Raw genomic sequence first — 26,327 nt, 5'->3', positions numbered from 1 at the left:
TGCAAGCTGAGGTTTACCATGGGAAGCCTTGGCCTAAAGGAATTTTTTCCCTCACAAAACTGACGTATGACAAAGCTCCTTGGGCAGGGACTATGTCTTCCTATGTGTTTGTACAGTGTCTAGCACAATGCAACAACCAGTAATTGCAGAACAGTACCCAGCAGTCACAGTCAGAAACTGGTTAACTTAAATCTTTTTGTATTTGCCAGATATGAACAGGAGAGCCTTCCCATACTCTTCACTGTCTATAGGAGTCTCTGGAATCAGTAAATGCAAACTGGACTGGACTGGACTAGCTGGCAGAGATTGCCTGAAACACCCCATCTTGCTAACAGGCATTGATTATATTGGGGAATGGACAGTGAGTTCTGCTAACTTATAGAAGTAGGTGGCTCATTACCCCACTGGATACAAGGGAAGAGAGAGAAGCTTTCTAGAAGGAGGCAATCTAGGGTGTGGGCTGAGTAATGCAGTGGGAGGAACACTATGAGCAGCCAAGCCCAGAGAGAAGCTATGTATGTTATAGTTAATTTCTGTGGTAATAAAACAGAACCCTGTGAGGGGAGTGAGTTTGGACTCTATACCGTGTGTGGACTGTGTTTGTGAGTAAACTGGGAAAGACACCTGCTCACATAGAGCAAACACCATTCTGTATTCATTCCCCCTGTGCCCCACTTCTGCTGAAGTCGTACAAGTATAGTGAGATCAGAGGGCTCTCTCTCCAGTGAGTGACACAATAACGATCAGCTGGAAGCCTGAATTCCCAGTCCTACCAAGTAAAAACACGTCTAAATTACAGTGACGAATGACCTACTATTGTAAAAAGAGTATACGTTTCAGAATATGCTCCGAAATTATCTGAATGCAACAAAACCTTAGCGCTAACAGAAGCCATGCCAGCACCATGCAGTTTCTTGGATCAATGTATTCTTAACAAGTAACCCTCTGATTCACCAGCTAGGGCTTTGTCTACACACTGCTGCAATGTGCATTAGAGGGGTGTGAATTCTAAAGCACACCAAAGGTGTTGTATGCTAACTGGCCCGCATGGGCCCTGCTGGCATGCACTCAAAGTACCCTCGTCCACCTTAACATAGTACTGCTTGTAATTATAAATAATTATTCCCTTCCATGGTGGTGCATTTTAGAATTCACTCTCCTCTACTGTACATGGCCGCACCATGTAAACCAGCCCTTAGTTTTAGCAAGGAACTGGACACAAATGCTGCAATACTTCTTGTAGGACCCATCTGCATTACAGATGAAATAGTCAGGAGAATAGTCACATTATAGTGCAGACAATGCTTTACCTCTGTTCCATACCAGGCTAAAGCCCTGACTCAGCTATACTGGTGGCATAGGTGATCTCTTAAGGAGTGTTACAGGCTGAGAATGCACATGTATGCGACTGCTGTTTTATACTCAAGGTAGGTTAATAACCACTTCTCTGCAATCTAACAGCCATTTCATTACTGGCCAATCACAGCGGCAGTAACTAATGTTCTACTGTGGCTACAAGAGAGTCAAAATGTATGGACAGATGCAATTTGCTTTGCTAATGTCATTGCTTGTCACTCTCCCTTTCCCACCATGCCGAACAGGGATTTGTCAATAGCCAGTAGACCTAAAGGGTGCTGCTGTCAGATGCAAAAGAAAAGCAGCTCATTCCAATGCACAGAAGACCTACCAAATAGGCGAAGCCATAATACTGAGAGCCATCAGTCCCGATGCCACCTCTCTGATCTCATCGTGAGAGCTTTCTGGTTAGCCACCACAGTAAGACACGTGCCTCTTCTGAAGCGGCTGTGAAACCCTCTTTAGGGACTGGTAGCTGCCAGGGGTGTGGATTGTAATGGGGTAATCTGTCCCATCTAATTAGACACTAACCATACAAGCCACACTTTGAAAAACTCTGACACTAGGGAAGATACCAGAGAAACCAGTAAGAGATTCAAAAGGAGAAAGCTTGTTTCTCCAAAAATATAAACTACTTTGGAAGAGAAAAAAACAATTTAGAAATTTCTTTTTTAATCCATTCCCTTCACCACCCAGTCTCAAAGGTTTCAAGGTTAAAATTCCTAAGAGATTCACCAACACTGGGTCTCAAGTCAGAAATATGGATGTAAATAAGACATCTAAGAACTGCTCAGAATCATCCCCTACAAGTGCCCTTCTGCTGCCAAGATGTGTCATCTAGCAATCTGTAGTTCGTGACCAGATTAAAATTAAAATTTGATTAGAATATTGCAGCCCATCTTAATATTGAAAGGCTTATACACCCCTAATGATAGCTGTAGTAAGAAAAATTCTGCTTTCTTCACCCAAGGCTTCTTTTCTCCCCACCATAATATATATCATCCATTCCTGGGGCATACAAGATACCAAAGTGCTGGATGGTGACATTGATGATACAGCTGAATCACAGACTGACTGACTTTTATGAACAAGAACAAAATAAATTAAAGGAAACAGTAGTAACTTCTTCACAGTTTGGAGGTGGAGAACACAGCAAGACACCTGAAACCTTAGACTCCCCAGGAATAGGAAGTAAAATAAAGCAATGAAGATTCTGGCTAGGAATATTTTGAGTTTACATCAGGAGTTAAGACTGAAGATTCGTGCCAGAAGCAGAGATCTTACCTGCCATGGAGAAGTGGTACAAACCACATCAGACCCTTTGCTGTCAATGGGGCAAATTCTGGTCCCATCAAAGTCAATGGCAAGATTTCCAGTGACGTCAATGGGACCAGATTCAGCACAATGACACTAAAACAATAGGTCCCAGCCATTCTCCCTCAGTAATATTCAGGGATAAGAAGATTCTTGTGAAGCTAACTCAACCCTTGGTATGGAAGACGTACATTCCCAGTCAGACTCCCACTCAACCATGCAAATTTCACTGCCTAGTTCTCTAGATCAGAGGTTGCCAAACATTTTTGCTGAGCCCCCCTTTGTAGATTCATGTCCCATGCTCACCCCTCCATAACTGTGGAGAGGGGGAGGATCAGGGAAGGGGTGGGGGCTCAGCAGTCACAGGGGAACTGGGTTGGCTGGCTGGCTCCCATTGGTGCTGGGGCAGAGCAGGGTATCATTATTGCCAGGGTGCAGCCTTTTGCTCCCTGCTCACAGAATCCCTGCTGGCCTCCCCAGCAGAGGAGGATAACTGCTGGCTGCTGCAATCGAGGAGCAAGATGAGCAGGGAGCCTGGTCTTGGCTGCACAGAGCCCCAAATGCTTCCCCTGCTGAACACCCCCCCCTTGACCCTGGCTTTTGAGCATGGCCCCATCATGTCTTCGCGCCCCATTAACCTTATGGTGCCCCTCCCCGGGGGACATGCCCCACAGTTTGGAAACCTTTGCTCTAGACCTTCTGTCCTTTTCTAGCTAGCATCCGTAACACTTCAGATCCACCTTCCCAAACTCCAGGCTCTGTATCTCCCGTTATGCTTGTAAAAAAGCTACATTTTCAAAGACAGCCTTTTTAGTATGCACTTCGTTGGTCATTCACGTGCAACAATGCGCCCACGTAACTAGAGATGGGAGGACTCTTTTGGCCAAAATCTATCACCCACTTGAAATGGGTTGTTTCCCGCGCCCCCTAGATTTACAACAGTTTGAGGTTCCAGTTCCCCTGGCTGTGACACAACATGAGCTCTGGACTGCTGCCTTTTTAAAAACCAACCTATTCTATTCCCCAAACAGCCCTAAAAGGCCTGACACTGATTGCGGTCAAACAACAGCCTGTAGTGTTTGCATAGTACTAGCTTCCATTTGGTCACAAATAAATATAGTTTTATATAAAAATTTCCCTTGAATCACAATGGCTTAAATAATAAACATTTTTTGCTAGCTCTAGAGCCTTTCCTTGAGGATCTTAAAGCGCTTTACAACCATCAATGAGTTATGCCTCACGACATGTATTCCACCCCAATGAGTATCATTATCTCCATTTCAATGAAGGGAAACTCAGGTATAGAGACTTGCCCAATGACACATAGCCCATCAGTAGCACAGCTGTTCAAAGAGCCCAGATTTTCTGACTTCAGACCCCAAGCTTTAGCCACTACAGAACATCCTCTCATGAAAGAGAGAATTAAGGGAAATATTTTTCTCTGACAAACCTGAATTACACAAAACCCCAAACTAAAAGCTCAAACAATTTGAGGTTCCACAAAGCAGCATTCCTTTGGCTTCTCCTATCCCCAAAACATTTCTCCAAAAGCAAAGCAAAGCAGCCTGAGAATGGAAATCGTCTGCATGCTCTAATCGTACCTCTAAATTAGTCAGGCACCACTGTGTGCAAAACAGCAGATTTTTATAAAGTTTTAACTAATAGGTTTTCTGGGTGCTAATTTTTGCTGTTAATTAAAATGCATGACTCAAAGTATCCATTTTATGGGCTAATTTGCACTGTAAACTGCATCTTCCAGATAATTTTTCATCTGCTTCTGCAGTAGCACATAAAAGTTAAGGCCCGAATCCTCCAAATGGATCTGTATGGACAGATCCCCATTAAAGTCAAAGGGGTTCCACACAAGTGCAAGGGTCTGTTCTCTTAGTTCATTTGCAGGATTGAGGCCACATTTTTAAGTAAATTTATTACTGGTGAAAGTTGAGGCACTGACAGCACTGGAAAGTGAGGTCATTTGGGTGTCACAGGATAGATACAGAACAAGTGGTAGAAGAGAGAGCTTTTCCCAGTCAATTTGTTTCAACCCTGGTCTGGAAGGACCATGTGTGGGATTACACATGTCCTGGCTCTATGCTCATTAAATCCACGATCATCTCTTCGCTAAGACTTTCAGAAAGACTGCCAATTAGTTCCAAACGTATTTCCTGCACTGAATAACTGTCAGATGGTAACAAAGTTTAGTCACTACCTGTCTCCCTGGGATTTAAACCAGTGATCTAGAAGTGAAATTATCCATATTCCATTTCTAGTTCATCATCCAGGCCTTTGAAAACTGAATTCTACAAAAGGTGGCTTGAAAAATTTACTAACAACCTGCCTAGACAGAGGACTAAACATACTGACCAGGGTATGGAAAATGATCAGTGGGTGCAATAACCTGATGATAGGCCCAGAGACTCATACGAAAGATAAGTAGGGGCTTCCCCCCCTAGCTCAACTGCTTGGATTCTTATCAGGTTGCTATCCCTGGATCCTGGTAGGAGGCTCTATGTTTTGTATCAGCCTCTGGCTAGAGATACAAATAAATGTTGTACAGCCATCCACCCTTCTCTAGCGGTCTGTGGGGAAAGAGAAGCCGCTCTCTTTTCCCTTCCTGCAGCCCCAGAGCCTCATGGCTGCTGCAAGAGTGTGGGGAAGAGTTTGCCCTTCCCCAGCCTTCTGGCAAGGAGGATCAAAAGGAGGAGTTTAGCTTTCCTAAAAAGCAGCAGCACAATATTGACACGATTCTTGGTTTTTCCACAGCTATTCACAGAAAACCCAGTGGCAGCAGCGAAACTACCCAGAGTGGCATTAATTTCATGCTGCTCCTACTTGGCAAAGCTATGGCCAGCAGTGAGGGGACCAGAGCTTTCTGCAGACTCAGGGAAACGCCTGCATCAGTTCACATTTGGAAGGTTATCTTTGCAACCATCAAGAACTAGAAATTTCCGCCCCCCCCATTACAGAAAAACAATATTCTCCAGAAATTGATGATCCATGTTCCTCTCTTGGCAGGGGCACATAGGCAAGTGGGATTTTAAGCCCTGGTTCTGAAGCTCTAACAGACATATTAATTACAGAAGTATTAATATATGACAGAGCTCTTCTCTACACATGCCCCTTCAAATCACGGTTGAAATCACAGTTTAGCAAAGGTGAAAAGTTGCAGTTACACACTGAAATGCAAAGCCAGATCCCCAGCCAATCCGGGATATGTCTATACTAGAAAAATATGTCCCTTTCCCCGCCCCCCCAACATCAGTGGAGCTGCAACAAAGGTATAATCGCCAATGTACACCGGCCTAAGGTTTTTATCACTATGTCATGAAAAACTGCTCAAAGCAGCTGCACCCTTGCTGAAAAATGAGTAGTATTTTTTCTATCGTAGGCAAGACACCAGTCATTTCTTTTCTCCCATCTTGGCCTCATTTTCACTAGAAAACTGAACCATTAGTGATGATAATTTCAGAAACAGCCCCATCTGACCTGGTTCTCAAATTGCTAGCATAGATAGCTTTCAGCATTGTTAGAGAAAGCACTAGAGACACCAGGATCTCCACACACACAAATATACACACATACACATTCAGTAAATGTACAAAAAGAGTATTAATGATCCCCACTCCCATACTTTACACTTACCCTAGCTACAAGCTATAAACTTTACCTCAACAAGGCCTAGGCAAGAATATTGGCTCTTTCACATGCAATCAGAAATGGTTGTTTGTACAACCGCAAGTGCTGCACAACACAAAAAATTCTTTCACAAGCTTTATTATTGTTTATTTTTTAGACTAGCCTAGGCTAATAGTAAAAAACAATTTCACGGCTCTTGCCAGGCCAATTAAGAGGAGTGAATCAGCGAGCAAGGAGGTGCTGACATTATCCAAGATTACTAGGATCTCCTCTGTTCACAGTATCAATACAGTAAAAACCTGTTCAAGAAACTCATAGCCATGTCATACGGACAAGGCATTCAGTATTTCATTTCAGCCCTTCATCACTTAATGAATTTGTTGCCATCGGCTTCGGAGAAATTTTGCTTGTATAGCAGTTACTGCACCTTCACCCTTCTCTTCCCAGCAAGCTCAGTAGGGAAACTTTCCTACTATATATATATACATACACATGTATATAAATAATTTTATGTTTTACAGTTGGTAGTATTTTAAAAGTTAAATTTTAAACACTTAAAATTTTGTAGGTAACTAAAAGTATTTTCTGATGCTCTCTAGTGCGAACAGGATAGTTTGGGGGTTTTTTTTGGTAAGTTCAACAGCTATGACTAACGCAGCATATTCTGTGCATCCCATTTCCCCTCTGGCCTTGATTCTGGAGAAATCCACACTAACAACCACCTCTCTCCTTTCTTCTGTGGCCGCTTTCAAATACTCTTAAGGTTTCCGGTCCTATTTTGTTTGACCTTCACTAGATTGCTGACTTTTGATGGTCCTGGGGGTGACTCATTAGAACAGCTTTCACTGTCTTATTCTGCCACTTGACAGGTGGTACGGCATCAATGTCTATGTTTTAAATACAGTAGAACCTCAGAGTTATGAACACCTCGGGAATGGAGGCTCTTAGTAACTCTGAAACGTTCGTAACTCTGAATAAAACATTATGGTGGTTCTTTCAAAAGTTTACAACTGAACATTGACTTAATACAGCTTTGAAACTTTACTAGGCAGAAAAAAAAATGCTGCTTTCCCTTTATTATTTTAGTAGTTTACTTTTAACACAGTATTGTAGTTGCTTTTTCTTTTGTCTTTGCTGCTGCTTGATTGCGTACTTCTGGTTCCCAATGTGGTGTGTGGTTGACTGATCAGTTTGTAACTCTGGAGTTCATAACTCTGAGGTTCTACTGTAATCAACAGAACTGTACTTTGCAACTATCCTACCTCAGAACATCCCCAAAGCTTCCCTCTGAGAGAGCATCCTCATTGCATTCTATCATGGCACCACCAGATTCAAACTGTCTATTCCAATTCCCCTCCTTTACATTGCACGCAAAGAACCACACTACCATGGCCTTCGCTAGCTGGGAAAGAGGTGGAGGAGGCAGTGTGACCCTTATGTTACACAGGAGAGTGGATAATAATACTTTGCCCTTCTAGAGATTCTTCCATCCAAGCATGCTGTGAGGTAGGGAAGTAGTATTACCCCCATTTTACAGATAGGGAAACTGGCACAGGAAGGTTTGGTTTGCCCAGGGTTACACTGTAAGGTACATCTACACAGCAAAACACAAAATTCTGTAGCAACAAGTCTCAGAGCCTGCACAAAATTCTGTAGCAACAAGTCTCAGAGCCTGGGTCACCTGACTCGGACTTGCGTTGTGGGGGTAAAAACAGCAGTGTAGACATTTGGGTTCGGGCTGGAGCCTGGGCTCCAAGACCCTCCCTCTCTGCCAGGTTTCAGAGCCCAGGCTCCAGCCTGAGCCCAAATGTCTACACTGCTATTTTTTAGCTCTGCAGCATGAGCCCTGTTAGCCTGAGTCAACTGACCAGGCTCTGAGACTCACTGCCACAGGTCTTTTTTTGCTATGGAGAAGTACCCCAAATCACTAGGAGGGAAAGGAATAAAAACTGAGGTCTCCTGTCCGCCAATTCTGTGCTAATGTTTACACTGTTTTTCAAACGCCTCCTTGCTCCTCCCACTAGCCTGATGTTCATCCTCCCCCATCACACACTATGTTCCCTCGGACCACAGGCTTCCTTCAGACACGCAGCCTCTCCTAATTCCAAGCTCCAAAAGCAGTAGGACCAGCAGTTCATTCCTATTTGCACTTACATACAACCCAGCATCAAAGTCAAAGCCAACTCTTCAACTATTGCATATTTTTAAAGACTTTTTAAAAGGACATCAAGACATTTGCTCTTTTGAACTTGCACCGATGTACCTATACTATTTTTTAATTTATAAACACATTTGCATGTGCAAACATGTCTGAGACGTGATGAAGGCATATCGCTCTGGGTTTGGTACACTTACCCTTCACCTCAGAGCTACCTGGAATATAATATGTGCAAGGGACAGAGTTACGATTACTGTAGGAGCAGCAACTTTGAATTTCCTGAACCATTATGAGGAGTTAATGTCAGGTTTTTTTTGCATTTGATTTATATAAACTTATCAAACTAGTACACGGAGACATAGTTAAAAACAACCCATGATAATTTCACTGGGATTGGACTGTTTCAATATACAGTATTGCTGTTATGTAAAACCAAGTGCAAGGAAAGCCAAAGATGACTTAGGTAGCCAGCCTCTCACTTGTCAATTCATCCAAACAAGAAACCTCTTCCTAACTCTTGGCAACATGTGAAGCACTGCAGTGTGCAGAAACTGGTCAGGAAGTTGAAATGCTCTGTGCTATTAATACTAGCACCAATAAGCGCACCCTGTCCCAAATCCCCTCCCCAAAAAATGTAGACGAGTCTAATGCAAACCTCACAGCTGCTAATTTCACTTTCAGTAGCCTACGCGCTTCAGATTTTGCTGACCTCTAGAATACTGCTCAAAGGTTGCTGCCCGCTTTTAACAAGTGGGCAGAATGCCATATGCCTGGAAAGGGCAAGCAGAAAGCCCTAAAATAATGGTTTAATTAAAATTTTAAAAGAGACACACCAAAATAAGACAGGATAAATACACTCAGGTAGGGCAAGATCCACCAGGAGAGTGATATTTCTTTAACATGACAACTACCTGGGAAAAGGGGAGGGTAAGTGTTCCTTGCCCCTGCTACCCCATGTGATGGACCAGCAGCTGTTGCGAAGACAGACACCTGTGCACTGCACTCACTGAACTGGGGCCATTACAGCCAACCACCACCACAGAGACCGAGGTGCTGAGCCAAAATGCTGTCAAGAAATAAAATGACTGCTTCTCCTGGATCGCTACTGAATATATTAAAAACATTAAAAAATCCCGTCGATCCCTGAATCAGAAGTCGATTGACCCAGTTTTGTTTTTTCCCAAGGAGATGAGGAAAAGGGGAAAAGCTTTTAGCACTTTGTTTTTGTTAATCTTCTGTTTTGGCAACATCCCGTCCGGTGGTGGCATTGCACTGATTACAGTACCAGCCCGCCGTCTCGGTGCTGACTGCTTACAGCCAAACGGGAAGAGGGTCCTCCCCCACAACCCATTTCAATCTGGCCCGGTGGTGGACACAGATCCCTGTGCCGTCTCCCCTGCTACAACAGCTTCCTCCTGCGGGGGAGACTCTTCCTCGGCCTGCCCCCTGGAGGTGACGGTGGTCTCGGGAGAAATGCTGTGCGGCCCCTCCAGAGGCACACAGCCAGGGTGGTTTTTGCGAAAGTGTTGGTTGAGGATGGCCTGGAAGGGGAAGCTCTTGCCGCAAACGTGGCAATGAAAGGGCTTGTTGCCTGTGTGCTTGCGGATGTGATACTCCAGCTGATCCTTGCGGGTGTACTTTTTACCGCACATGCGGCAAACGAAGGGCGTGATGCCCATGTGAAGACGCATGTGCCGGTCCAGACTGCCTTTCTGGTTGAAGGATTTGGCACAGTAGATGCAGGTGAGCCGTGGGTTGTACCGGAACCACCGCTCAGACACTTCCTGTTCACGGAGATACTCAACATAACCGCTCACTCCAATCATGGCAGACTCCTCCACCTGGGCCAGACACATTGAAGACAGAAAAAGGAAGACAGTCAGCTAGAAAGAAACAGTATCTTTTTATTCCTCTCTTGAGCACCGATCCAGTCAAACACTTAAGTAAATGCCAAACCTTGAAGTCAATAGGACTACTCACATGCTCAGTCTTAAATTCACACTTAAGTGCTTAGCTCAATGGGGCTTTTGCTCTGAGGACTAATAGATTACCTAACTTGTTCCCTGGGATCTGGGAAGATAAATATGGCTATCATCAGTATGGCACTTAGCTGAATCGAGTTTTGGATCAAACGTACCAATGCTGTGTTCACTACCCAAACCAGTGCCCTTTTATTAAAATATTGGTGTTTCCTTTTTTGATATTACTTGTAAAAAGAAAAGTAAGTGAATGGACAGAGATTTAGTATGATGAAGGCAAAATAAGTATGAAAATTACATCTGAAGAGCTCTAGGTACTTCACAGGCAATGAATTATATCTCACCAATGGGACGTGAAGTCAGTATTACCCCACTTTACAGAAGGGAACCTCAGGGCAGAGAGGGTTTAAATGACTCGCTCAAGGTCACAAAGCAAGGAACAGCATGCGGATGTCCTGATTTTCTGTAGTATCTGGCTGGTGAATCTTGCCCATATGCTCAGGGTTTAGCTGATCGCCATATTTGGAGTCGGGAAGGAATTTTCCTCCAGGGCAGATTGGAAGAGGCCCTGGAGGTTTTTCACCTTCCTCTGTAGCATGGTGCACGGGTCACTTGCTGGAGGATTCTCTGCTCCTTGAAGTCTTTAAACCATGATTTGAGGACTTCAATAGCTCAGACATAGGTGAGAGGTTTTTCGCAGGAGTGGGTGGGTGAGATTCTGTGGCCTGCGCTGTGCAGGAGGTCAGACTAGATGATCATAATGATCCCTTCTGACCTTAGTATCTATGAATCTATTATCTTATTAAACTAGAAAGAAGGGTAGCCAAGCGTGGCTCTTTAACCCCAACTTGGAAGCTAGGACAACCATTCACATTGCTATTCCTGGCCAGCTACCACACTCATACTGAACTGACACAAATACATGGTCCCCTGGATACCTGCACTCTTGCCTGCAGGTTGGGAGGACACAGCACTTGCATTTGAAGTGTTACGCCAGTTTCATAAAATGCCATATCCCCAGACAGGTAGCCCATGTAACCCCGGAAGGGCCGTCCCTTCAGCGGGGAAACATGGAGCATGTGGCAGCAGGAGCATTCCAGTGCCAGGTGCCTCACCATTCGATCATGCTTAGAGTAGAAAGCTTGGATGAAATGAAAGGAACAAAACCACAGCACCTTATATGAAAGTGCTGCCCACAGGTACTCTATTTACACCCGCCATACAAAGCCAAGGGGAGCAGGGTGATGTAACGCTTGACCATTGGTGTGGCTAGAAGTGCACAATTCCAACCAGCCTTTTCAACTGGAGTTTAAGGCCATTTCTGTATGGAGAAGCAGTAGCCTTTTCATACTTAGGGTAGCAACTACTGTCCTGCCCTGCCCTATATGTTTAGCTTGATCTGAACATTTCTGGATTTCTTCTGAAGGCACAATAGGATGTTTTTGCAAAGTATGATGAAAATCCAAGGTATTTTTATCTTATGGCACATTACAAACCTACTGTCATAACCATACAGCTAAGGGTAGCCTAGAATTCCTCCTTACCTGTAAGGGGTTAAGAAGCTCATATAACCTGGTTGGCACCTAACCAAAAGGACCAATGGGGAAAGAAGATACTTTCAAATCTTGCAGGGTCGGGGGAGGCTTTGTTTTGTGGTTCTCTTGGGAAGCAGAGAAGCATCAGATCAGAAAACTCCTCCTATAGACCATCCTATAAGTCTCTCATATTACAAAAATTGTAAGTAAAAGCCAGGCAAGGTGTGTTAGATTATCTTTTATTCTGCTTGTGAATTTTTTACAATGTGGTAGGCGTGTCGGGAAAATGGCACGTCCAGTTTCCACTTTAGGGCTCTGAACTGCCGACGGGAATGCTCAAGTGTTAGCCCCATTCTGATTCTGGCCTGTTTTTTAAAAAGTTCGTAACTGTTCATGTGTTCCTTAGGTATTTCAGCCGCCACCTCTGCTAAGGGTCCACTGAGCTGCGGCCTGAGCTCTATCATGTATTGGTCTGCAGAGATGCTGTACTCAAGGCAGGCCCTTTCGAAATTTTCTAAGGCGGCCTCGGTATCATCGCCTGCCTTGTAGATGGGGAACTTTCTGGGATGGGAAGCGGTACCTGGAGAAGGATTACTAGGGTTGTCTGGTATATTCTGCCCTTGCCATCTCTAACTCCAGTTCATGCTTTCTCTCTCTTTCCCTCTCCTCCTGAGCATGCTTCTGGGCCTCCCACTGGGCCTCCCTAGCTCTCTCATGGGCAGCTTTTTCTGCCTCCATCAGTCTATCATGTTCTTTTGGTCTCTCATCAGCTTCCAATCTGGCTAATTCTAATTTCTTTTTGACGTCACTGTCAGTCATCCTAGCCTTTCTGTGTTTCATCTAGCCCAGAGGTCTCAAACTCAAATGACCAGGAGGGCCACATGAGGACTAGTACATTGGCCGGAGGGCCGCATTACTGACACCTCCCCCCTGCCCCGCTGCCCTCAGCCCTGCCCCCACTCCACCCCTTTCATGAGGCCTCGCCCCTGCCCCACCTCTTCCCACCCCTCCCCTGCCCCATTCCAACCTCTTCCCTGAAATCCCCACCCCAACTCCACCCCCTCCTCCACCACCTGCAGGAGGGGTGTGGCGGGAGCTCAGGGCAGGGAGTTGGGGTGTGGGGTGCAGGAGGGGTGTGGGGTGCGGCGGGGGTCAGGGTGCGACAGGGGGCTCAGGGCAGAGGGTTGGGCTGCAGAGTGCGGCAGGGGGCTCAGGGCAGGGGGTCAGGGTGCAGGAAGGGTGCAGGGTGCAGCAGGGGGCGCAGGGCAGGGGGTCGGGGTCTGGTAGGGGGCGCAGGACAGGGGTGCAGGGTCCGGCAGAGGGCGCAGGACAGGGGGTTCGGCTGCAGGAAGGGTTCGGGGGGCAGGCTCTGGCCCCGGTGTGCACCGGGGGCAGGGCAGGGAGGCCCCCGCACTGCTCCGGGAAGCGGCCGGGACCTGGGGGAGGGGGGCACAGGGGTCTGTGTGTTGCTGTTGCTGGGAGGGCCAATGGGAGCTGCTGGGGACGGTGCCTGGAAGCAACAGCAACACACAGACCCCTGTGCCCCCTCTCCCCCAGGTCCCGGCCACTTCCCGGAGCAGCGCAGGGGCAGGACAGGCAGGCAGGGAGCGTGCCCTGCCCCCGGTGCACGCTGGGCCGGAGCCACTCTAGGTAAATGCTGTGAGGGGGACCGTGGGGAGCTGGTGGGCTGCAGGAAATAGCCCCACGGGCCGCGTGTTTGAGACCCCTGATCTAGCCTAACCCGAGAGCTAGAAAGAAAACAAAACAAAACAAAAAAAACACACTTGTGAATTCCCCTGCAGGAGGTTAACTATCCTGCCCTCAGACAGAGAACAAAACCTCCAGGTGCTCCCAGCTTTAAAAAAAAAAAAAAACCTCCCTGCTTTCCAAGCAGCCAAAAGGAAAAAAAACCTGTCCTTTTAAAATCCTACTGTGCTTTTGATTCAAAATGATCCCACCGTGCTGCCACCAAGTCAGGGTTCCTTCCCCACTCTGAACTCTAGGGTACAGATGTGGGGACCCATATGAAAGACCCCCTAAGCTTATTTCTACCAGCTTAGGTTAAAACTTCCCCAAGGCACAAATTCTTTGCCCTTGGATGGTACGCTGCCACCACCAAGTGATTGAACAAAGAATCAGGGAAAGGACCACTTGGAGTTCCTATTCCCCCAAAATATCCCCCCCAAACCCTTACACCCCCTTTCCTGGGGAGTTTGAGAATAATATCCTAACCAATTGGATACAGAGTGATCACAGACCCAAACCCCTGGGTCTTAGGACAATAGAAAAATCAGTCAGGTTCTTAAAAGAAAGATTTTATTAAAAAAAAAAAAAAAAAAGGTAAAAATCACCTCTTGTAAAATCGGGATGGAAAATAGCTTTACAGGGTAACAAAAGATTCAGAAACACAGCAGAACTTCCTCTAGGTTTCGTTTCAAAGTTACACAAAACAGGAATAAACCTCCCTCCAGCAGAGGAAAAATTCACAAGCAGAACAAAAGATAATCTAACATGCCTTGCCTGGCTTTTACTTACAATTTTTGTAATATGAGAGACGTTTAGGATGGTTTATAGGAGAACTTGTTTTCTGACCTGATGCTTCTCTGCTTCCCAAGAGAACACACAAAACAAAGCCTTCCCCCGCCCCAAGATTTGAAAGTATCTTCTTTCCCCATTGGTCCTTTTGGACAGGTGCCAACCAGGTTATTTGAGCTTCTTAACCCCTTACAGGTAAGGAGGAATTCTAGGATACCCTTAGCTGTATGGTTATGACACCTACCAATCTGAATTTCTGACTTTTGTCTAACTTTCCTTGGTCTCTCCTCCAGCTTACAACAGCCTGTTACTAACCTTCAAACTTCCCATAAAGTTAAGTCTCCTTGAAAACTCAGGCACCTGCTCTATGTGGAAAAAACAGTTTGTCATAAAGCTATTAACAATGGACAGTCAGGGGCCCAATCCTGCTTCCATTGACAGTTATGGATCCAATCCAGCACCATTAATGTCAAAGGGTATTTTCTATCATTGACCTCAATGGGATCAGGAGCAGTCACTTTGGGCCTGGATTTCAGAGATACGGAGCGCCCATAGCTGGACTTCAACTGGAGTCCTGGGTCCTATGCCTGAGAGAGAGAAAGAGAGAAGTGGCTGCCAACTCTATTGGCCAACTCCAGCTTAGTAAGAACACAAGAGTCCTTCTCCAGATGACTCTTATAGAGCTATTCCTTTGGCTCAAGCAGTAGATGCAAATTTTTTTAAAGCTGTAGTCCTGGCTCTGTAGCTGTGCATGGTTTCATCTGGAGAGGTGGTAGCCTCCCATTGTTCAGGTTGATTTTAGTTCCCCATTATAACAACAAAATCCTCATGCTTTCCGGGTTTATGAACCAGTGACTGACAAACTGTGGGTGCTTAACATTTACTTCACTGAGTACGTACGTTCAGAGAGTAAAAGCCTTTAATATGTCTGCTTTTTGACATCTTTGCAAAATGTCTTTTTCCTTGTATTCCTCTATCCCTCAAAGACATGTTTTTAAATGACCGTAGGTGCACTTTTATCACCCCATCAAGGACATCAGTGAAGACGGACCCCAGAACCATCAGCACAAGCTCCTAACACCTGAACTATTCAAGTTAGCTGGAAACCAATAGACAGCTTTTATCTTCTATGACTCTAGCTATCTGAGGGCATTTTTAGCGGGAAAAAATCCCTCCAGAACTACTATCAACACAGCTGCACCCATGGCAGCATCAGCAGGAGTTTGTGTAAACATGGTTTGGTGGTCTTCTTGTTCTTTTAATCCAAGTGTGAGTTACCTCTTATGTCATTTATGAAACCCAAGCACTTAAAAAGCAAGGGAATAAATAGCAAAGGTCATCCTAAGTTTTACATTGCCACAGACACATACAGCATTTCTATCAAGTATAACATGCATATGTGGTCACAATACAGTAACTGTAACTTTCCAACACCATCATTCACTGGTTATCCAAACCCCTGAGCTAGGTTGTGTACCTGGGAATTGGGCTGCTTAGGCTCATCCATCCGCCCGGGAGACTCACTTTTCGATCTGTACCGCTCAGTTACAGTAACCATGCTGCCAGAAGGACTAAATCTGTGGGGGTGAAGAGTGTAAATAAAGTTTTTAATGGCTATCGGTGCAGTATGGTCAGTACATGTACTGGGGGGCAAGGGAAGCACCTGCAGAGAATCTCTTCTTCCCCATCAGGAGACAGAATATGGAGCAGTGCAAATGTAAAAAACACCAGGACAGACTGGTCTGTTCTTCCAGTGTTAATATCTGAAATATGAAACTGGGTCAACCAACTTGATTCAGGAATAGGCAGATTTTTGATTGCTACTAAAATAAAAAGGGAAATGGGATAGCGCACTGACTCAGGCAGCACTGCAAGAGAAGAAACCTCTGCTCAAAAGGCACCTCCAGTCTTCCAACTCCCTGGGCAAGTATAGATGAGGGATGTCCCACAGATGATGCAGATGGCTTCAGGGAAGGAGTGGTGGAAGTTGTGTGTGGTGAAAAATGATGGATACCCAAGTGTCTAAGGCCAGCTGATCTAAGGAGAGGAATGAATCACAGAAATTAGAAATGAGACCTGCCCAGAGCTAGTTTGTTCCCTTGAAGGCCATCCCAGGATCGTTACCTCCAGTATAGTTTTCAGAGCTTTTATAGTTTTAAATGATGGGGTATCCACCATTTCCAGGAAGCTGCTCTCCCAGAGGACTGGAGGGTTTGGGATGGGAGAGAAGAAAAGGAAGGGTGAGGAAAAGCACCACAAATACAGCTGGGACCTTTTGCTTTAATCAGAACAAATGAGGCAGTGGGATAGGGAGTTGACAACACAAATATAATCACTTCCTATAAATGAAGGCCTTCTGCTCTTACCAGAGAAACTGTCACATCAGGAAAGAACAGTGGTTCACCCAATCCCATGTTCTCTTTCTCAAAGTGGCCAGATGACAGCTGCTTCAGAAGAATATTTAACACCCTCCACAACACACTGAATTCTGCAATCCTGTACCACGAAGAGGCAGATTTCCTCCTGACTTACTGGGGGTGACCAGCTTGTTTCTGAAGGAGGATGGTTGATACCCTTATGATTTTACCCTATCTAGCCTGTAACTGGAGAAGCTGTTCTTATTCACCACACAGCAAATACTTGAGGACTAGTAACAGATATACTTTTAAAGAAAATCTGTCAGCACATAAGCCTAAGAATAGTGTGTGAAATAAACAGCGATAAATGATCAGGGAAGACACACGGTCAAGCGAGATACAAATATTGTGGAGTATGCTCTTCCAACCACACTCAGTAAACGGGTTAAAGGAACCTCACCTGTCAATCTCACTGCTGGTTGGCCTAACCACTTTGGCTCCTGATGACCCTAATGTGTAAGTCTCCTGGCCCATCGATCCGTGGCCTGTTGTGTCAATTACCATGGTCGTGACCTCCTCAGCGCTGCTCCCATCTTCTCCCGATGGCTGATTCTCCGTTCCCAGCCACTCCTCCAGGTTCTCTGTTTTAATGTGCACTCCTCCAAGCACCCTAACATCATCGTCGTTCCGTCCCCCACGGTCAGCCACTCCTGTCTCAACGTACCACTGTCCTGCTCTGTTAATCCGCAGTATGGGCTCCCTGCTCTCCACATCTGAACTCTGCTCAATTATCTGAGGGCTGGTGGACTCCTCAGGGGGGCTCAGCTCCCGAATGTCCAGCACAGTGCTGACCTGGCCTAGACGACTCCCTTTTGGAGTGTTGTGACGTGGGCTCAGAGAGCGGTTTAGATTTGGGGTAACCCGGTGAGACTCTGGCGGTCTCTCCTGATGCTTTGTCCTAGTCTGACTAGGTTCAGCTTCAACCTCTGCCACATTAATTTTGAAGTGAATTCCCTCGAGGATCTGCGTGCATTTGTCTATAATGTGCTGCATCTGCAGGAAGCTGGCTGCCGTTAAGTAACTGATGATGTCAGCCAACTGCAGGCATATCCGCCCGGTATAACAAAAGGAAAGGAGCTGCTCAAAAACAGTGGGGTTCTTGATGACTGAAATGGAGACTGTGCTCATCTCGTTCAATGACATATGGTCACGGAAGTAGGGTGAGCTAGCAGCCAGCACCACTTTGTGAGCACGGAAAGCCTGTCCTTGCACATTGACCACTATGTCACACAGGCGGCCCTGCATGCGCAGCTGGTTTAGGTGGCTCAGGACAGAGTTGCTGAAGTCCGGGATCTCCAGCTGAATGTTTCCACTTTTCTCCATGGCTGCCCCAGTTGTAGGTGTACAACCCAGCTGGAAAGAAAAACAGAATTAATAGGACTAGTGATAATTTGTACTTGGAGCACCCTTCACCCATGCATCTTGGGGGTGACTTGATTACAATGTATAAATACCTACATGGGGAACAAATATTTAATAATAGGCTCTTCAACCTACCAAAGAAACATATAACATGATCCATCGGCTGGAAGTTGAAGACAGACAAATTCAGATGGAAAACAAGGTGTACATTTTTAACAGTGAGGGTAATTAACCATTTACCATGGGCCATAGTGGATTCTCCGTTACTGCCAATTTTTAAATCAAGATTGGATGCTTTTGTAAAAGCTCTGCTCTAGGAATTATGTTGGGTAAAATTCTCTGGCTGGGGTTATGCAGGAGGTCAGACTAGACAATCAACGGTTCTGAAACTGTGGACCCCAAAGTGGGTCGGGATCCCTTTTTAATGGGGTCTCCAGGGCTGGCATTAGACTTGCTGGGGCCTGGGGCTGAAGCCTGAGCCCTGCCACCCAGGGCCAAAGCTGAAGCCTGAGAGCTTCAGCTCTGGGTGGCGGGGCTCAGGTTACTGGCTCCCTGCCTGGGGCTGAAGCCCTTGGGCTTTGGCTCCCACTCCAGAGTGGCAGGGCTAGGGCGGGCTCAGGCTTCAGTCCCCCCTCCTGGGGTCATGTAGTAATTTTTGTTGTCAGAAGGGGGTCGTGGTGCAATCAAGTTTGAAAACCCCTGGACTAGATGATCACAACAGTCCCTTCTGGCCTTGTAATCTATGAATCTTGAAGCACTTTGATTTTCCCAGAGGTATTGTGAAGCTTGATTTACTAATGCTTGCACAGGGTCTCAGCTTTTGCATTCTGTGGATCACTTTATAAGATAATTAATCTTCTAATGGACCCACCTCCACAACTCCTGCTGCTTAGCTCTCAAAATTTCACTCTGTGGGCCTCCAAAATGAGCTCAGTAGAATTGATTTTCCCCAGCATGGAAAACATTAAAAATGGTTGAGACACTAACATATGTAATTGATTGCCTAATGGATGATAATAATACTTAGCACTTATACATCATTTTAATCTATAGATATCAAAGGACTTTACAAAGAAGAGCAAGTATCTTTATACCCATGTTTTACAGAAGGGGAAACAAAGGTGGAAAGTTGAGGCCTAAATTTCCATATGTCCACTAACTTTGGTTGCCAAGCTTCCAAGAATTTTTCAGAGGGCTCAACCCATATAACTTAGGTGCCCTAGGTGTTTCAGGTAGGGCACTCAAAATGGAGGCTCTCAATATTAGTAGACACTTCTGAAACTTGCCAAAAAAAAAAAAAAATCACACAATAAGTCAATGACAGAGGCTAGAAGAGAATCCAGTTCTCAACTGCAAGTCCTGTGCTCTATAAACTGGCCAAGCTCCCGCTGTGAAAATGAAAAATACAGTAGCTAACATTTTTATTTCTTTGGGCAAAGAGATGAATACAGCAAAATATTAATTGTGAATGATGATGGTCAATGACAACAAGTTAATTAGTTTTCCTTCCTTCATTTTTCTATGATCCTCGTGTATCTTGTTGACAAAGTCTGAAAATGAGCCTTCGCCATATATGGTAAAAATTCCAAATGACCAAATGTAGATGTAATTACAAATAAGAATGATACAAAACTAAAACTATAGATGCAGACCAAGTAAATAGCACTCAATAAAAACCACTTGTGACATAAACAGGCTCCAACTTGGATGGCATTTGAAATGCTGATTAGGCAGACTACAGCAGGCATCAAAACAATTTTGGGGAATCCAGGGATATCCTGCCTTAGATTGTATCTACTCTGAGAAATCATGAAGTCAATGGGACTAGTCATATGCATAAAGTTAAGCATGTGTGTCTTTCCAGGATCAGGGACTAAGGCTTAAAAGGCACTTTGTGGGGGGTTTGTCCATGCACAGCAAAATACAATACTAAGCTTGAAGCTACATAACTGTCTGTCATACCACAAAGATGTGCAAAACATTGCAAAACTGTACAATGCCGCAGGTAGATATTTTGTGTACCTACAGGGTGGTTAAGATTAAAACCCATAAGTTGCACAAAGCAATTGTGCAACTTCACAGTGCCATATCTAAATGTTCTTCCTTTTTGTCCTGTCTTTTAAAAAACAAACAAGAAAATGGAGTGCAAAAGTCTAAGTTCATGCAATACTAAGGTTAGAATTTTAAACATGAGGAAATATAAAAGCCAGGGTCTTGATTGTACTCTTAACAGTGATGTACAAAGGAAAGTAAATTGGATGGGTATTCTTTTGTTTTTTCTGGTGTAGTAGGAAAGCCAAAAGGTGGGTTGTTTTTTTTGTTTTTTTTTTAAAAAGCATTTTATTCTGTTTTTTTGTATTCCTTCGCAGTATCTGGAATCTCAAGTCTTGTCTTCCCTGGTTTGTTGGAGGTGTCAGATGTTCATTATGAGCTCTCTCACTCCTTAACTGAAGGGACAACAATGCTGAATCTTTAACAAGCGGATCCAACTGTTTGTAGGGTGTTTGAGTAAATTGGTGGTAACAAAAAAAAGTTTCAGACTCAGTTAGGTGTTGGCTATTGGCAGTCCAATTCTACATGCATGGTAAGGGAAGGTAGCTGTTTTTGGTAGAGCCTCTTAAAAACAATCTGTGAGTTTGTTTGCCTTAACCCTTGAAGGCAGAGAAAAATCAGAACCTGCATTTGTTTTCCCCTAAGCAGGGTGGATTTGATTTAAATCACTAGTCAGGAAGACTCTCTATTGATTCATGGATTTCTACATAAAAGTGCATTCTTGTTGGTTGTTATAACCTTAATACATATTCTTCACAACTCAGAGACAGATGTACGTTTCATTTTTAGAAGGTACACACTATACATTTTTAAAGTGATTTATTTTGAAAAATTTTCAGATTAGTTTTACAGCGATATCAGAAAATGAATGATTGTTTATTTCATTTACCCAAGGTAATTGAAGCAGATATTTATGAAGTCATTGGGAGGTAAACTATCGCCAATTCAACATCTTAATTGTTAATATTTGGAGGATTTTCTTGCCATGCTGTATTAGGAGGAGAACATCACCAGACAGACATTTAAATTGTTTTATTTAACTATTTCTCACCTCTATATATTATTTATTTAAAAGCATTTTTGCTGTTAACAAGCATGTTACCTCTGGAGACACACATCCATAGTTTGAGAACTGCAAAACAAAGCCCCTCTGATGGTATCTTCTAGACTGAGCACTGAGTCCCATTGGGTAGATAGAAAGATTAACCTAAATAATCTATACAGAAGCCCCTGGAACCCCATAAGATTGGGTCCCTAATCCATGAACTATTGGAACTCATTTACAAAACTTTTCTTAAATATTACATGAATATATTGTCTCATACTATAGAATTAGAATTTATAATTCCTATTCCATGTAGAGATATCTTTGAGCTATAATGTATTTAATTAAAACTATCTTTAGATAGGTTTTTTCTTCAAAAAGCATGTTATCAAAAAAAATCTGATTTAAATTTAAAAAATCCAATTTTTTAAAAATAATTCATTTGTATCCACCCTGCCCCAAAGGCAAGGGGATTTAAAGACCTTTGTTTACATTGACTCTGAAGAGATGACACTTTACGACTTGGGTAAGCCTAAGTGAGAACTTTTTGTTCTAGTTTGTCCACAGACAAGTTCCCCCCTTTCCCTTTGAAAATCACCTTTAACTTGCCCCCACTGTTTAGAAGGTAAATTCCAAGCAATAAAACATAACAAACATACACTGTATGAGTCAACGTTGCTGCGAGACCTCAATTTTTGCATTTTCTGGTATTAGTTCCTAACCTTAGTTTTGCAAAAAACCTGGGTAATGCAACTTAGAATCACAGAACTGTAGGACTGGAAGGGACCTCAAAAGGTCTTCTAGACCAGTTCCCTGCACCCAAGGCAGGACTAAGCTCTAGATCATCCTTGACAGGTGTTTGTCTAACTGGCTCTTAAAAATCTCCGGTGACTGAGATTCCACAACCTCCTTATGCAATTTAGTCCAGTGCTTAACCACCCTGACATGGGAAGTTGTTCCTGATGTCCAGTCTAAACTGTCCTTGCTACAATTTAAGCCCATTGCTTCTTGTCCTATCCTCATAGATTAAGGAGAACAATTTTTCTCCCTCCTCCTTGTAACAATCTTTTTTGTAACTGAAAACTCATTTTATGTAATAGAAAAAACTGAGTTTGTTTAGACTGGAGAAGAGAAGAATGAGGGGAGACCATTACATAAAAGGTTTTCCATCTTCCCTCATAGGTCATGTTTTCTAGACCTTTAACAACTTATGTTGCTCTTCTCTGGACTTTTTCCAATTTGTCCACATCTTTCCTGAAATGCGGTAACCTGGACACAATACTCCAGTTGAGGCCTCATCAGCACAGAGCAGAGCAGAAGAATTACTTCTCGTGTCTTGCTTACAACATTCCTGCTAATGTATCCCAGAATGATGTTTGCTTCTTCGTAACAGTGTTACACTGTTGACTCATATTAGCTTGTGATCCACTATGACTCCCAGATCCCTTTCCACAGTATTCCTTCCTCGGCAGTCATTTCCCATTTTGGATGTGTGCAGCTGTTTGTTCGTTCTGAAGTGGAGTACTTTGCATTTGTCCTTATTGAATTTAATTATATTTACTTCAGGACTTTTCTCCAGTTTGTCCTGATCATTTTGAATTTTAATCCTATCCTCCAAAACAATTGCAACCCCTCCCAGCTTGTGTATCATCCACAAACTTTATAAGTGTACTCTTTGTGCCATTATCCAAATAACTCAGAATACTGAACAGACCCAGAACTGATCCCTGGGGGACCCCACTCATTATTCCCTTCCAGCCTGGCTGTGACCCACATGTGCACTCCCTCCAGGTCTTCACTTGAAGAGCCTTTGGAAGCATCAGCTGGGCAGTACTACTTGCAGGAGCATATTACATTTGTGCTCCAGATGCTGCAAAGGCTTCTGATGTATTTTAAAATACAATTTAAGGTATTGGCCTTATAACACTTGTTTTCTGCTTATATTAGAAAATGCCTCACTCTGAGGTGCCATAGCAGTTGAGGCCACCAATCTTTGCCTAAAGTTTGGGGGACAGGTTTTCAGTGATGGATCCTCAACTTGAACTTATCCCTTGTAGCACAGATACACTCTTAGTCATAAGAGAGCAGGCTTGATGACTTGCAGGGAAAGCTGCAAACCCTGTGTTGGAGGGGCTGAGTTGAACAGGAGAGGCTTAGTACTTGTGGACTGACAGTATTAATTGTTGGCACTGGCCAACTTGAATAGCTTTTGAACTGTAAAATGTAATTTGGACCAAGAACTTGTCAATTATGAACTAAAATGGGGGATCTTGTCACTCTAAATCACCAACTTTTTCCATCAACAGACAAAGCTTGCCAGCTCTTGTTTTTTAGCATGAGTATATTTGGTGTCTCAAAGCCTCAGCTCCTGGAGTTGGGTGATAAATGCAGGGGGCTTTTGGTTGTTTTTTTTTTAAAAGCTTCTAGCTCTCATGGTTGCAAAGAAGCTCGAAATCATGAACTTTAAAGGCTCAAACAAGGCAAATAAAACCTCCAAGTTTATTCAGTTAAAATCTCATGGGGGGGTGGGCTAACCATGACTTCTGAATGCTCAGAGTTAGCAATAGTAGGGCTCTCATCTTAGGTTTTATCAATACATCATGCAGAGTCTGACATTATCTGGAGACTAAAGAACACTTCATTCCTGATTCTCTTCAGAAACTCCTGCACAGGAGTAGGTGACAAACAGAAAGTTTCTGGTAGCAACTGCCGCTAGGCTAGCACGTGTGTAGAATGTACTGGGGGCAGTGGAGTGTCTCCAAACCACTGCCACCAATAGCCAGAGCACCAGATGGTGGAGAGCGCACAAGCCCAACATAACCAGCAGGAGTCACCTGAAACAGCACAAAATAGCATTTAATTCCCAAAACAGCTCCAGAACTAGTGCTTGAGCCAAACTTCTGGAAACAGCCTCTTAAAGACTTCAGCTCTGCTGGATTCACACTGATGCCAGCAGTCTGAGCATACTTCAAGTCACTGTTCTCTGCTTTCTTGATGCTTTTTTTTTTCTCCTTCCCTCACCTCGGTCCCAGGGAAGCCACACACTTCTGCTCCAAGTCCAGCTCTCTAAGGGAGGGAGATTTGCACAAGAGATACTTCACACAACTGGGCTACAAAAGCTGCTGCTGTACTGTAACACCACGCTGCTTCTACCAGCTCTTCCAAAACTGGAGCCCCAAGGAACCACCTTCAGGGCTTTTCACTACAAACTAATTTCACCACTGCCTTCCATCACTTTCTCTGGAAGCCTGAATTCAGTCACCAACTAGTTAACTTTGGTGTCACAGCCCTGTGTACTATTCTCATGTGTATTACCTGCATCTATCTCTTTGACCCCTGCCACTCTTTATCCTTCCCTATTGCACATCTTTGCCCACTACCACTTTCCTCCCCTGTCTTCCTAACAACCTGTGGTGCTTGCACTCTATCCAGCCTCCTTTACTCCAATCGCTCCAGTTCCATCAGAATAACACAACTCAAAGTAAAAGCTTTCACTGTTAAAGAAAAGTTAAAATGCACAACCATCGTGGCCTGCGTCTATAACAAACAGAAGCAACCACATGATCTTATCACTGTAATCTTTTTCTTGGCTTCTACCTCCCGATAAATATTGTTATCCTTGCACTTTAATAGTAAGTTCCTCAAGGAAGGGACTGCTTCTTATGTTTGCAACTGCAACTGCATGCTTGTTGTGCTGTATAAATAAACATTTGCAGGGGGTGTTCCCCAAGGTGAAGTAGGTAGGGTCTTGCCCTTCATATGGAAGTGGAGTAGGGTAGAGGGTGAGAGGACTTGTGCGTCAGGGTAGGGGTGAGAGGGTCTGCCTCTCACAGCTTGCATGGACATTGCACTGCCACCCATGCAGGCAATTGTCGTGTGGGGGTTTAGTCAGGGCATGTCTTGCCATCTAATCCTACTCAGAGCAGGTCTAGAGGACACAGTGACTAAAAACACGGGTGGCAGTCCATGCCTTATATACACAAGCAGTCACATGATCACTGGCCCTGCCTGGTGGCTGTGCACTTAAGGGAGAATTCCCCCAGAAGTCTAGTGTACACAAGACCACAGAGTAGAGTTACTGCTAAGGACGATTTCAAGGCTGGCGGGTGGCTAAAGAGTTTGCGGGATGGGGATGTCCTGCCTTTTGCTAGGAAAAGAGCAGACGTGCTTCTCCTGGTGGGATAGAGGGACAGCATCTCATTGGGATGCGGCTGTGGGTTCAGGGACAGCCCTGGGGTGGGGGAGAAGTACGATGGGTAGGAGAGTGCTGGGGTGGGGGGAATGAGGGGAGCTTGCTCTTGGTGGGCTGGGGTAGCCACTCACAGAGGGGCTAAGGAGTAGTTGTCCTTGGTGGGTCGGGGGTGGGGGTGGAGCGGCCCTAGGGATAGGGGGGAGCTGACCCTCATGGGACAGGGCTGGGAGTGGTGGGGGTGGGACAGCTCCTGGGAGGGGATGTGGCGGGGAGCTGCTCCCCATGGGACGGGGCTGGGGCAGCCCGAAGGTGGTGTTGAGATAAGGGGGAGGCAGCCCCCGGGGGGTGCCCCGCCGATAGGGCGCTGCTCCGTGCGGGGAGGGTGTCCCTGGGAGCACTGCGCTGCCCCGGCAGGGGTCTCTGGGCCAGGGAGGGGGCCTCCTGCGCCGACCCCACGGGGGTGAGAGTGACAGCGCCCCGGGAGCTGGGCGGTTCCAGGCCTCGCCTCGTCCCACCCCGGGGGGGCTGCCGGACCCCGAATACAGCAAGTACCTACCTCCCGGGGGTGGGAACGGGCCGGAACACCGTCCCGGAAGCGAAACCCCCCGAGCGGGCCGCACCCCGGAAGAAAATTCCTCCCCCCTCTCCTAGTTCGTATCCCCCCGCCCCCCCGGTGCCCCGGTAAGGAGCGGCCGCGCGTCATGTGACCACGCCCATTGCAATGCGGCCGCCATGGCTCTTTGGGG

At 45.1% G+C, this 26,327-nt stretch overlaps 1 protein-coding gene across 1 annotated transcript; it reads right to left on the bottom strand.

Moving 5' to 3' along the window:
- Nucleotides 1-8,083: 8,083 nt before the first annotated feature.
- On the bottom strand, nt 8,084-26,214 carry ZBTB37 (zinc finger and BTB domain containing 37). Its single transcript, XM_084637865.1, has 4 exons — nt 26,138-26,214; nt 17,331-18,283; nt 15,991-16,090; nt 8,084-10,305 (listed from the first exon to the last, which is right to left on the bottom strand). Exons 2-4 carry the CDS (start codon nt 18,251-18,253, stop codon nt 9,817-9,819), a joined length of 1,512 nt encoding a protein of 503 aa, XP_084493991.1. The 5' UTR covers nt 18,254-18,283; nt 26,138-26,214; the 3' UTR covers nt 8,084-9,816.
- Nucleotides 26,215-26,327: the final 113 nt, after the last annotated feature.

The sequence above is a fragment of the Lepidochelys olivacea genome (assembly GCF_965140295.1).
Source record: "Lepidochelys olivacea isolate rLepOli2 genome assembly, chromosome: 8".
Classification (NCBI taxonomy): domain Eukaryota; kingdom Metazoa; phylum Chordata; order Testudines; family Cheloniidae; genus Lepidochelys; species Lepidochelys olivacea.
Note: the sequence above shows the minus strand (reverse complement) of the source record. Positions and strands in the feature narration are given on the sequence as shown.